Consider the following 13939-nt stretch of genomic DNA (forward strand, 5'->3'; position numbering starts at 1 on the left):
TTGCAGTGGATTTTGTTTTTATGAGATGGTAAAAAAAAAAAACATGATTCTGCTCTCTAAACAGTGAATCTATTGTACCGGCATGGGTACGAAAAGGTGAGCGGAGGGTGCGGGGGACTCACGGGGGGTCCTGGGGGTCCCTGAGGTCCTTTCGGTCCCAGCAAACCACGGGGCCCCTGAGTGATGGAGAAGAAAACGAGAGGGAAATGAGATTGAGGAAGATATTACACACCTGTGAACGGCTTGATGAATTATTAAACTCTCGGGTTTCGAAATTATTCTTCTGGAAACAACCTGACGCTCCAAATGTCCTTGAGGATATTCCACCAAGGCTTTTTTCTTTTTTTCCCCCTTTACTACACATTCATTCCTCACAGCTATGCCTGTCTAACGCTGCTTTACATTTCTGTGCTTTGCCTCACAGCTACAGTTACCTAAGAAGACCTGTTGTCCCATCATTGTGCATGCAAACCAAGCTAGCACCCCCTGGTGGACAAAACAAGTCACAACAGCAGCTATTGAGGCCTTTTTTCTGTTGGTTTCTCTTTCCCCGTCTCTCTCCTCCTGCTCCTCCGCGGGGAATATCCTGCCTGAGAGAGTGGGAGGCTATTATAACAAGCTTGATGTGAGCTGCCTGCGTGTCTCACCTCCACAGATGAAAGACTAGCAAAGCCTCCTCAACATACGCTTTCCAGCAATACAACGCAGAGAGAAAAACTACATTTATGTGAATATGTACAGCGGCTGCGGTCTGCGGGTGATGTAGGACGCGATCAGACCCTTTGATAGTTCGCCCATCCGGCGACACGACGAGGTCTCTCAGCTCCATCAAACCCCAAAATATCAAAATGTCTCGGCGTAATACGAGTGATCACTCACTGATTCACCAGGAAGTCCCCGGGGCCCGATCTCTCCATCATCTCCCTGGGAAAGAGAGAGATAACGGATCAGAGTGCGGAACAGACAGATAGTGTGTGTGTGTGTGTGTGTGTGTGTGTGTGTGTGTGTGTGTGTGTGTGTGTGTGTGTGTGTTATGAGAGAGGTAATGGGAAGGCACAAGGAAAAGGGAGGGGGTCGTGTTGCATCAGCTGTGGGTAATGAGATTACAGGCAGATACAGGTGTGCAGAGATTTAAAAAAAGAAGAAGATATATATGTGTATGTATGAGTAGAGTGTTTAGTGAAAATTCTGGGGCCGACACAAAAAGGTGACTTTGGTAAGAGGCAGGCGTCATATCTGACTTCCTGCAGCATAACAATAAGCAGTAAGGGGAGACACACATCAGACATGTGATGCTTCTTTAAAATTGTAGTATTTTTTTCTGTTACCCTTTCTCCGTCCTCTCCAGGGCCACCATGAGGTCCAGAAGGTCCAGATTCACCCTGCAACGACACACACACGCGTCAAAACCAAGACACACACGTACAACAACACACGTTTCACGGCGCCGCAACGAGAGAACTTACTCTGTGTCCTTTTTCACCGGGGAGTCCGGCCAGGCCGTCAAACCCTCGTTCTCCCTGGGGAGCAAAAAGAAGATCTGGTTGCCTCCCTCTTCAAAAAAGACATGCAGTGAAACACGGCGCAGTGAAATGCATTGTGGGTGCAGCCGGCCGGGGTTACCTTGGTTCCAGACTGTCCCGGCATTCCCCGGGCGCCGTCGGATCCAGAACGACCCTGTGAACATGACAAGATGCATAGCACGTCTGTTAGCATCGTCCCTGTGAATGCGTTATGAAGACTAGAATATGCTTCAGTTTGTGCTGCACTTGCCCTTCTGCCGGGCTTTCCAGTGGGTCCCGAGCCACCCATAGGTCCACGTGGTCCCTGGAACCAAAACACTGAGATTAAACTCTGAAGCATTTCTTTATTTCTTTTATTTTTCACATTTGCATCTTGGAAATATCATACTTTTAAAGGGTTGCAAAAATAATGAGTTGGAACTAATCCAATGCTACAATATTTGAACAATTCATTTGTGGAGGTTAACACCCTTTCATATGGGGTTGGCTTTGATTTAGTTGTTTTATAAAAAAGAACAACTTCCCCCTCTGATATCTCATACCTGAGGGCCTGAATCTCCAGACTCTCCCTTCAGTCCTGAAACACCGGGAGGACCCTGAGGGCAAAACAAAGAGAAACGTTAACGGACAATAAACCAAAACAAGTTTGTATTATAACTCTTGATACTTTTTTTTGTGTCTTTCGTGAAGTGCTTTGAAATACATACCATAGGGCCGGACCTGCCAGTCAAACCCATTGGACCTGAAGGGCCACGCATAGCCAGCTGAACACAGGAGGGGAAATAAATATATATGTATATATATATATATATATATATATATATATATATATATATATATATATATATATATATATATATATATATATATATGTATATACACATGCTGCTGTTCATGTAGCTGATGCATGATGAAATGTAGCATGGATTTTGCCATGTGTGTGTGTGTGTGTGTGTGTGTGTGTGTTGTGAGTGTATTTATGTCTGTTCATGTGTTCTGTGTGTGAGATTGCACATGAATTATGCATACAGGCAGGGTAATAAAATGTAACAATGATGATAATAGATGAGTACAAATGATGTGTATAGAAAAACGTATTCATGCAAATATGGCAAAAAAATTAAAGTATTGACAAAACAATAAGAAATAGCGGGACTTATTTTAACAGGAGAAGCACATGTGGTGAATGCAAAACACCAACAACATGCATGACTGTGAGAGTGAGAGACAGCTGTACCCTGGCCTGCTGCATGATGGCCTGCATCTGGGACTCCTGCGCTGACATGGCGGGTCCCTTCTGACCGGAGTCGCCTCCGGAGCTGAATCTGAACTACGGAGGGAATCACAGGTTGGTGACGCTCGGAGGTCATAGCTGAGAAAATGACCATTGCAGCAAGATATAATCTAATCCCAACAATGTCTTCAATGTGTCTTTAATATTGCATTCAGCGGATGTCGAGCCGAGCAGCCGCCTCCGGCTGTCAAACCGGCGCTATCACACGTCGCCCTCTGCAGGCCGCGAGCTTCGAATTCTACTGACATCTGGTGGTGATGCGCCGGTATTGCACCGTAGGTGGATATCCAGGGTCGTGGTGCAACGCAGGCTTGTTTGCAACACAACGGTGCAGCCAACCCTGTGCAGGATCTCGTGGTTGATTCAGAACATCAGGGATGAGTCAGAGCCACGGCAGCTCACCCACATTAAACCAGATATATGCAGAACTTTTTCACAAGCATTGTGCAAATCCCACACGTTCTTCTTCTGCCTCTGAATTTGCTGAGTTTGATTAAATGTTGGCCCTTCCCGTTGCTCTCTTAGTCACAATCACACACATGACATCCTTGGATTCCTCCTCTCTTCATCTTCTTCCTTCTCCAACACGAGTTTCTTTACCCATATTCCTGTGCATCATCGAACCCTGAACAAAATGTTCCGCCACATCAAATTGTCGACAAGCGAGGCCGGGGGAAGGAGAAAAGATGGGATGGGAACTACATTATTTACTTGTGGTAGAGCACAGAGGATAAAGAGAAGACGCCGCACTAGTCACTGGACCGCTTGAGCAAAGACAGTGTTGGGAAACGCATTTCAACCCTGACATGTTGCTTCCACAGCTTTGAGCGAGCCACAGAGGGGAGAAACAACAATGCATGTTTCCCATTAGCCGGCAGCTCTGGGATCAGGTTTCCAGCCCTGCTTTCTGCCAGTGGACGCACCAGAAGGACTTGGGTTCCTGTCCAGACGGAGCTCGACTCACGGCTAACCCAGACGGCTCCGTGGAGCCCCGGAAAACCACGAGCTCACATCTGCACAACCCATCAGAGCCGACAGCAGCTGGATCGGACATCTTGCAAGTCAAACAGAGAGACGGCGCAGGAAGCCGATAGCTGCGATGGAGAGAACCGACAGCTTCACTTCCTGTCTACAGCGAGACCACTTCCTGAAGTTAAAACTATCCCTAAATATGCCGATTCGAGTCCATGGAGCCTGCCAGTGATTATCCAAGCCGCTGGACACACCACAAGGGGCTGCTGAAGCACAGATTGACATCCCAGAACATGTGTGAGGGACGGGCCCATCAAAGGAAACCCCCTGCATTCCACCACACTGTAAACCACATGTCAGAGTTATTGATACCACCGAGAGGGTTGCGTCACACTTGGCTCTAAACAAGGCTAAACACGGTTGTCAAGCTGCATGGAAAATGTTTTTAAGTGTCCATAAACATGAAAAACACACAGCGTTTCCTACTTTTATATCTTTTTCTTTTCTTTTTTCATAACAAATGTAATTAACTTACAGGCAGCATCAGCACAGTGCCAGGACTTCCTGGCAAACCATCGGCTCCAGGAAGACCAGAACGACCCGGAAGACCCTTCCCATGGAAAATAACACACACACACACACACACACACACACACACACACACACACACACAGGGGACAAAGGACATGTGGTTAGTTTCTGTATTTTAAGAGCTTTGGAAAAAAAGCTGTGTTGACATATACAATATTAAACACACCCGCTCTCCAGAATCTCCAGAACTGCCTGGTGGGCCAGAAGCACCTGGGGGTCCGGGGAGACCCTATGTTCAGCAAAAGATCTCATTTTACACACACATACATACATGCATAACGCATCACAAGGAAACGTTTTTTTTTCTTTTTTCCGCCTTTATCGTTTGCAAAGTGCTCACACATGGGACAGGAATGCATGAGGCAACACGGGACGGCCCGCTGTTGTAAATCCTCTTTATTTGTCTGTGGCTCAGCGCGTGAACGGCTGGCCTCCGTGGGACTCCATCTGCAGGGTGTCGAGGGCGCCGCTGTCTGAAGGAACTGTCCTACATAAATAATTAAGTCCTTCCAACATCTGGGCGAGTCCATATCTCTTCGGGGGAACTGTTTTAGCCGCTCCCTTTGCATTGCAAATCAGCCGGCCGGGGGGGAGGGGGGTTGAGGGGGGGGGGGGGGGGGGGGGGGGGTATACAGCAAAGCACTAAAACCTAAATTGTTCCTATCCACGGGACGCAGCAGCAAGCACGGACTAGAAAGACGGCTTCATGCACAGAACAGAGACCACAAAATAACTATCCTCCATCCATTGATTCAACATCAACATCAACAGTCTGGTAGTCTCTGTACATACTTCTATACACTTATATACTTTGCATTGTTGCGCTTTCTTTATTGTTTAATTTCCTAAATTAATATGCTCTGCTAATTTGTTGTATACATTGAGTATTTTCATTCTGATATTTGTTCTATGTAACCTTGCTTGCTACTGTGACAAACAAATTTCCCCTATCTATCTATTTATCTATCTATCTATCTATCTATCTATCTATCTATCTATCTATCTATCTATCTATCTATCTATCTATCTATATATCTATCTATCTATCTATTTATCTACCTATCTATCTATCTATCTATCTATCTATCTATCTATCTATCTATATATATATATATATATATATATATATATATATATATATATATGTCTATCTATCTATCTATCTATCTATCTATCTATCTATCTATTTATCTACCTATCTACCTATATATCTATCTATCTATCTATCTATCTACCTATATATCTATCTATCTATCTATCTATCTATATATATATATATATATATATATATATATATATATATATATATATATATATATATATATGTCTATCTATCTATCTATCTATCTATCTATCTATCTATCTATCTATCTACCTATATATCTATCTATCTACACGGAGAGAGAAGAAAAGTGACGTGAGAATAAGAAGAGAGGAAGTGAAGAAGGAGACACTTACTGGTGGCCCTTCAGGCCCAGACGGACCCTCCACCAGCATCCCCTGAAACACAAAGCACAGATACGGTCAGTCGCCACAGGAGTCCGTCTCTCGGCCTCATGCGTGGGTGCAGCTGGGCGTCCTGCGTCCGTTCCCACGGGGCTGTGGTTGAAGGTGAGCGAGCACGAGCACAGCGGCCTATCAAAGAGTCCCCGTCTCGCTGCGTGTGCATTCCTGCCTGTCGTCTTTAGCGACGCTTGCAATGAATCAATGGAGAAGAGCCGGGTGAGTGACTGCAGAGCAGAGACGCCCCGGGTGCTCTCCTCCCTGTGCTCGTGGAATTGAAGAGATAATTCATTAATTCACGCCGTCAGATATAAATATTTGCTCGTGCATGCGACGTGAAGCCAGTTTGTACACGCCTCAGCCTCTGAAGGGTGTTCCTACCACGTAGCCCTGAACACAGGGAGCAGCATTGTTGCAGCTCTTTGGGCCCCTGAGATATGGTTTCTGTTGCGGTAACATTTAAACTTGTTGTTGTTTGTTAGGAGGACAGAAACCCACACATTATCATAACTCATGTGAGGTTTGTGGTGATTCCCATCAGATGTTTTCATCCTAAAATCACTGCAATTGATCCGTGGCGGCCCCCAGGATACACGCCCTCGGCCCGCCTGCAGTGTGTGTGTGTGTGTGTGTGTGTGTGTGTGTGTGATCCTCCGCTTTCTGAGTGTTTACAAGATGAAAAGACACACTGGGTGGCGATGTGTGCACGAATTTGGTCCGCGGACATTCTCAGGCTCACAAGCGGTCATCTAAGGAAGTGGATTTAAGACACACACACACACACACACACACACACACACACTCCTCTCACACAGATAAACATGGAGATACTCAGTCACAGAGCGATGTGTACTTAGTGGAGCTCGGTGACATTTGTTTGACGTGAAGCAGCTGTAGCTGCATGAGAGATGTACGTTCCCTCTGCACACAAAGCAAAGGGAGTCGTCCTCACCTGTGAATAAGGTGTGAGTCTCCCAATGAAGGTTGGATGTATTTACCCTGTTTGCGGTTTGAGATGAGCTTAAAAAAAGGGTTTCTTGTTCCTTTTTTGTTCTCCTTGTCCGCCAGTGTTTACACACTTCCCCACGCTGTGTTTAGAGATCACTGACAGGCGTGTTGCAGGACTCATTCAGAAGGGAGAGGTTGATTGTGTTTGGATGTGTACCATATATGTACTGGCAAATGTAAACATCCACACACACACACACACACACACACACACACACACACTCACACTCGGCGTACATCTGTTGCGGAAGTGTGTTGTTCACAGTGATACTCACAGGCTCGATAACAGCCGGCTCTCCCTTCTGTCCCTTCTCTCCACGGGCTCCGTCGACCTGCACACCCAAAACACACAGGGACACGATCAGCCACCCCTCCTCTCCGACACCGGCACCATGACATCCTCGTCTTCTAGACCCTGTCTTTGGCAGCGTGGCCGTTCCGTTATGTTTTCACCTGTGAATAATACTGATCGTCGGTCACAGCGGGCAGAATTTTGCCCTCTTTGTCGCCGTAATCCTCGTAGGTGTCATAGACGTCGATGTCGCCGTAGTCGGTGACCAGATCCTCCTTGAACCCGTCCAGATCCGTGTAGTCGCCCTCGACTTCCATGCCCAGGTCCTTTCCGGTGGCGATGGAGCCGCCTGCTCCGGTGCCGGCGCTGGCCGATCCGCCTCCAGTGGTGGAAGATCCTCCCAGGGAGACGGAGCCGTCCCCGATGGTGATGGTAGAACTGCTGCTGCCTCCTCCGCCTCCAAGGTGGACTGTACTGCTGCTGCCATCTCCGCCTCCAAGGTGGACTGTACTGCTGCCATCTCCGCCTCCAAGGTGGACTGTACTGCTGCCATCTCCGCCTCCAAGGTGGACTGTACTGCCGCTGCCACCGCCGACTCCAAGGTGGATTGTGCTGCTGCTGCTGCCATCTCCGCCGCCGCCTCCAAGGTGGACTGTACTGCCGCTGCCGCCGCCGCCTCCAAGGTGGATTGTACTGCTGCCATCTCCGCCGCCGCCTCCAAGGTGGATTGTACTGCTGCTGCCGCCGTCTCCTCCGACTCCAAGGTGGATTGTACTGCTGCCATCTCCGCCGCCGCCTCCGAGGTGGACTGTACTGCTGCTGCTGGAGTATTTGCCGTCCACGTCATAGTCGTATCCCGCGTCGTAGTCATCGTAGGAACTTGCTCCCTATAAAAACACAACCATAGTCAATACAGTGTTGGTTGGTGCTGGTTTGTTGATGTTGGTGACTTCCTGTGTAAACAAACAACATAAAACAAATGTGACTTTGCATTGCGGACCTATGAAAACATACACGTAGCGCCCTAGAGTTGCAGCTAAGGACTATTTTCACAATAGATAAAACTGCACATTAAAATGTAAAGAGTTTGCTCGACAAAATGTCAGAAAATACAGAGAAATGCTGTTTCTCAAAGTCCTTTAAATGTCTTGTTTTGCCTGACTATCACATATGATCTATCACATATTTAGAGGAAGGAATTTGAAAAATGACTAGAACTTTTAATCCATCATCAAAATAGCTGATTAGATTTATTTTCTATTGGCTATCATTGCAACGATGGAAATTTCCTCAAAAAGCATTTATCTCTTCCTCCATTGGCTTTGCTTCCCCTATGTGGATTGGTGGATTATAACAAGAGGCCCTAAGAGGCCCCTGCATCCCCACAGAGTACGTGTCGAGGTAAAGAACAGGATCAACACCCAAACAGCAGCTAAGTGAGGCTGCCGCTGTGATTAACGCCAACGTACGGATGTCTTATTGCTGGTGACGGTTATCGTGGATCCTCCATCGCCGGTGATGACCTTCCTCTCGATCCCGCCCCCCGTGCCCGAGTCGACCTTTCCGTCTGCGCCCAGATCCAGCTCGACCCCGGCGCCGACGCCGGTGATGCTGACGCGCCGAGAGCCGTCCTTCTCGGGCGCCGCCGTGGCCTCGTCGTAGCCGTCGTAGCCGTCGTAGCCGTCGTAGCTCTCGTAGGGGCTGGCCTCCTCTCTGTACGCGTCTCCTCCGTCGGTGGCGGCGTCCGAGGAGCTGCTGGAGGAGCTGGTCAACACTTTGGTGGCGGCGCCGCTCAGAACCTCCTCCAGTTTGGTCGCCTCGCTGACGGCCTCTGTCACCTGAAAGGCACAGATGGTTTACCTTGCTGCGTTTGTACGATTGCATGTTGCTTTACTGCTATAAAGGAGACGCATCCGGAGACTACCTTGGTTTCTTTTGTCTCTGTATCAGATGTGGAATCCAAAGGCTTGCCGTCCCCGTCCTCATAGTACGGGTATTCGTAGTAGTAGCTGTCCTCCTCTGTGTTCTAAAGGGGAGAAACATGACACTCACAATGAGCAGGAGTGAGAAACATCTATCAACTGGAAAAAAAACATGATCCACCGCTCCGTTTTGCCCGCCGGGTCTGGCTGATATACGAGCGCCGGGCTCGCCATCGATCAGCCGCACAGGAATGCCTTCGACTCGCGGGAAGCTCGCGCTGCATCTCCCTGTTGCAACTCGTTACGACTGAATGACAAATGACTTTTCCAGCTCTTCCCTAATGAATCCGTCACACAGCTTGAGCACACTAAAAAAAAAAAAACGGGTCCATGTTTTTGTGTACTGACAGGCGAGGAAAAGGTCAAGAGGAAGGACTTCCTGTGCCTCTTTCAACGCTCCTCTGACACACCTTTAATCAGCATGCAGTGGGGTGCAGGCTTAGGCAGGCACCACATCATTCCTGAACATTATTAACTAACTGCATTGCCTGATAACCTTCTGCCCAGTCAGCGCTTTTCTCTGACAGAGTGCTGCTCTCTTGCATGAGCCAAGAGGCTCTTTTCAGCACAGGATCCAACCCAGATCTGATTTGAGCATTAAAGGCAATTATGGATTTAAGAGGAAATGAACTTCCGTGAGTAAGGTCAGCCATGAGGACACTTTACTGGTTTCTACAACGTCCTGAATGCAAAAAAAACTCCATGAGCACTGTGAGCTCTGCACATCGTTTTTAAAGAACAGGTCTGGTTACTCACGTATTCGTCCGTGTTGGGGTCCTGGTTCTGGGGCTGGTCGGGCACGGGCACCTCACAGTCGGGGCTGTAGTGCTCACAGTAGTCGTAGGCGGCGCGGTGGTCGGCCACAATCATCAGCTGCTGGATGTCTCCCTGGAAACCGACGAGAAACAGGAAGTCATGAGACCCGCTGGACACGGCCACGAGGCACGCACGTGAATAAACACGCAGACATCTGCGTGCATTGTTATCATATTCATATGCAGAACACAAACAAACACACACAAAGTGAGTCTTTATCGAGACGATCGATCGATAGATGGATGGAAAGATCTGAGGACATTTTGCCTCCGAGCTCATTATGGAAGATGGATGGATCGACTCACACGGTGAACGTGAGCAGACCTGCAGCTACGGAGCCATTTGACTTAAAGGAGCGTGTGTGTGCGTGTGTGTGTGTGTGTGTGTGTGTGTGCATAGCACACGTATGTGGGGGTGAAGTGGGGTGGAACGGGAGCAGGAGTGAGAGACTTAAAAGGAAGAAGAGGAAGAAACAGAGATTGATAGAAAAAAGAGCAGGAGAGAACAAGAGGGGAGAGTGAGAAGGCTCAGAAGGATCCCCAGGCTACAGAGGCAGCTGGGTGTGTGTCTGTGTGGGTGTGTGTGTGTGTGTGTGTGTGTGTTTGCCACATGTGTCTGAACCGCTTGCATATATGGCAGCAAAACGCTGCATTTCATGTCCTAATCACATGCAGTGATGTCATCCAACATCGATCAAACTCAACGGCAACTGAGCTGCAATAAAAAGACGAGGAAAGGGAAGTATGGGAGCGGCCTCGCCACGGAGGAGGACATGTTTTGAATTATGCAACCGATTGCAGAAAATCTGAAACCCCTCAACGTGTCTTTTCCAGCTGGGTCTCTCCCAGGATGCATCTGTGGTCTAACCAGCCACAGTTCACCGTTTGCACTCCCTGCCTCTGGTCTTTTAATAACTCCTGCAAATGAAGCTTTCGGCTCATGCCATCAGTTGGGGGTTTACGTTGTTTGCGAGAAAGAAAAAAACAAATCCCCGAACTTCCTCCCAGCGATGACCTCGGAGCTCCCGGGACGCTTTCACACGGCTTCCTCTTCAGCCGGTCGTTCTGTGAGGAAACCTTTTCTTACTCGGTATCGGTTTCTGTTTCTGCCTCCGCCTGGCAGGGCCGTGTGCAACAGCTGCGCTGAGAGGGGATGCTGGGAATTCAGTGTTTGAAATGAGGTCACATTCAATAAGGAATAAGCCCTCTGTACGACAAAACAGCCCCGCGGTCGGGGAGCATTGCGACTGCTTTCCTATTCATCTGCCATGCCTCTGCTTTCCTTTTTCATTTCTTCCACACTCTCTCACTCTCTCTCTCCGTCTTCCAGCGCGGTCAAAGAGACGTGTCAGGGTAGATCCTAATTGTCCCAGGATGAGATAATCAATCATGCACTTTAAGCATTAATGAGAGCATCCTCGCGGCGGCAGAATGCGCTTAATGGGGTGTGACGTGCACACGGAGGAAGAAAGAGGCGAGAGAGAGAACGTGTGCTTGTTGTCAGGATGGAAAAGATGATGGCTGCTTTTGATTGAGCTAACTCGATGTAGCCGCCGGCCTGCGAGAGGGAAGAGAGGGATGAAAAGAAGCTGGATGGGGAATGTGGACCTGAGTGAGCTTATTCCTGTTGGACCAATCGGCACGAAACGGTTCCAGCCGTCTGAAGTTTTTATTCTGTTCGAGATTTTTTTTGGGCTATAAAAAGGGAGGTTATGGGCAGCGAGCGCCGCTGCAAACCAAATGCAGATGGACGGGAAGAGGAACATCAGAAAACAACATCTTTCACTTTCAAGTCTGGAGAACGCGGCCGACTCAGAGATAGTTGTTAGTGTCCTACATTTCCCACAATGCAGCTGCACGGCGTCCCGTCCCCCGCCTTGCAAATGCAGACGCGTATCGGCCCGTTTATGACGCAGACTTTCTATTATCAACCTGGATGACATCACAATGACATCATCAGCAAAGACAGATATGCTAAAGAAAACGTAATACACATATTTTAGCCACTCATACAGATTTGTATTAATCATATATCATTAAAGGAAGAGCACACTTTTTTATGATTTGGATCAGATATAAACAATGATGGGAAACTAAACTGCAACTATACCAGGCCTGTTTTCACACACAAAAGTTACTGCTTTCTTATTTTCATCCTCTGGCTCATAACAGAAATGATTTCTGCCGCGTTGATATAAAAAGACGTGCAGGTTGTGCATGAACTCGCACGCTTTCACAGTCAAACTCTTGTCAGCGTCTGGACTCGGACTGCCAGTTCATCATTTAGTATTCTGCAACTGAATGGTTTAAGAGATATGTACTTCATTATTGCATCAATACAGGAAACCGCACTGCAACACCTCCGCGTGCAGAGGCGCTGGTTCTGAACTTCAAAACCTGTGACATCATTAATGTACGGCACACAAGGACCGCCGATCCCACACCTCAAAACAGAGCACACCGAAAGAGGGGAGAAAAAAAGTATACAATCACACCCAAACCTGGGGGAACCATAAAAAACATGCAATCAGCGTTCATATCTGAGAGGGGACCGCCACGTGTTTCACTCTGAGCATCCTGCGCTGCTGCAGGCAGAGATCTCAGACAACAACAGGGCCGCTGCTGTCAGCGTCTCCCTGGACTCGGCTGAAATATGACTCTCCTCTGGTGGGGAAGCCGTCGCCTGTGGCTGTGAGCAACAGTCCGTCTCACTGCGCTGACTTCGTCCTGAAGAAGCTGTCTGAAGGCGTGCCCACACCAAACATGCACACGCGTGATCTGCACTTTCCAAGATCACAGAGGCGGAAAACTTAAAAGCGTCAATTTATTCTTCTTTCTGTCATTTTATTTACTCAAATGTCACATGAACCTTTTTGGGGCTTTCGTTCCCGCACACGAGTCCGTCCCGGATGTTCTGCCTGTGTCCAGGTGGGGGCAGGAGAGAGCTCTAGTGAGCCTTAAACCAGACTTTAGTTTCCATCTGAACCCGACCCACAGTCATGCCGAGTGCATTGTGATCCCTCTAAGTAATTAAACGATATCTGATGCATGGAAGGGAAAGCAATATCTGCTGCGGTTTTCCAAAACATCAGGATCATGTTGGACGGCTCATAAGCGGGGAAAGTATTGCGTATGAGCTCTCTTCCACTCTTTCTTATGAACATACATACTTTAAGCATGAGCATGAGAGTAAAGGGATGTCATGCCTTCACATCCTCGGGGACACCTGTCAGTGTCTAGTTCGTTTTTTGTCATTTTTTATCTGGATTACATGTCAGCAAAGCAGCAGAATGGGCAGGAGGGGCCCCTCCCAGAGCGGGACAAGACTCTGGGAGGTCCGGGGCCCTGGCGGCGGCGTTTTTAAAGGCGAGCTACTCTCTCACAACATATTTACACAGTCACCCCTGAGCTCTGAGCCAGGCCTCGGTCCCTTCTGCCAGCGCCTGGGCAAACTCCAACCTGACCACGAAAACCAAACACGACACGGCAGAGGTCAGCCCGCCGCACAGAGGCTATAAATCAGCACGGATTGGACACACACACACACACATAAACAAACTCCATGCACGATGCTTTTAAGTGCATGCATGCAGACCGTACACGCCGAGGCCTGCAGAGAACTTTCACTCTGACACATTTACAGAAGTAAAGCTTTCCCAGACGTGAGGTCTACGCCTTCACCCTCCAGCCCAACAGTCAGAGCGGCTGCCAAGAGCAACAGGCCCGTCTGCCACCCCACTGATCCGCCGCACAGCACCTTAACCAATCCCTCGCCTCCATCCAGCTCCCTTCTGTATACGATTTTAATTCCACGTCTCTCGAGGACTACGGGCGGCCATATTCACATTTCCTGTTCGCTCGGGGGTTGCTGGAAACCGGAGCGTCTAACGGACGTAAGGATCTGAGCGCTTGGCTCGGTTTGCCGAAAAAGTGCTGAGGGCAACACTTCAGGGCTTGCT

General features: G+C 48.4%; 1 protein-coding gene across 1 annotated transcript in view; it reads right to left on the reverse strand.

The window, feature by feature from the left end:
- col5a1 (procollagen, type V, alpha 1) overlaps positions 1 to 13939 on the reverse strand; it is a gene marked incomplete at its 5' end in the record, with an annotated part of 67311 nt that overhangs the window by 27840 nt on the left and 25532 nt on the right. Inside the window, 17 exons of the mRNA XM_079235249.1 lie at positions 123 to 176; positions 880 to 924; positions 1329 to 1382; positions 1467 to 1520; positions 1624 to 1677; positions 1774 to 1827; positions 2066 to 2119; positions 2231 to 2287; positions 2761 to 2853; positions 4325 to 4399; positions 4547 to 4609; positions 5839 to 5880; positions 7167 to 7223; positions 7345 to 8070; positions 8653 to 9021; positions 9108 to 9209; positions 9922 to 10053. Coding sequence (XP_079091375.1) covers positions 123 to 176; positions 880 to 924; positions 1329 to 1382; positions 1467 to 1520; positions 1624 to 1677; positions 1774 to 1827; positions 2066 to 2119; positions 2231 to 2287; positions 2761 to 2853; positions 4325 to 4399; positions 4547 to 4609; positions 5839 to 5880; positions 7167 to 7223; positions 7345 to 8070; positions 8653 to 9021; positions 9108 to 9209; positions 9922 to 10053 — 2085 coding nt within the window. The remainder of the gene's footprint in view (positions 1 to 122; positions 177 to 879; positions 925 to 1328; positions 1383 to 1466; positions 1521 to 1623; positions 1678 to 1773; positions 1828 to 2065; positions 2120 to 2230; positions 2288 to 2760; positions 2854 to 4324; positions 4400 to 4546; positions 4610 to 5838; positions 5881 to 7166; positions 7224 to 7344; positions 8071 to 8652; positions 9022 to 9107; positions 9210 to 9921; positions 10054 to 13939) is intronic.

This window comes from Taurulus bubalis, assembly GCF_910589615.1.
Source record: "Taurulus bubalis genome assembly, chromosome: 19".
In the NCBI taxonomy this organism is placed as follows: domain Eukaryota; kingdom Metazoa; phylum Chordata; class Actinopteri; order Perciformes; family Cottidae; genus Taurulus; species Taurulus bubalis.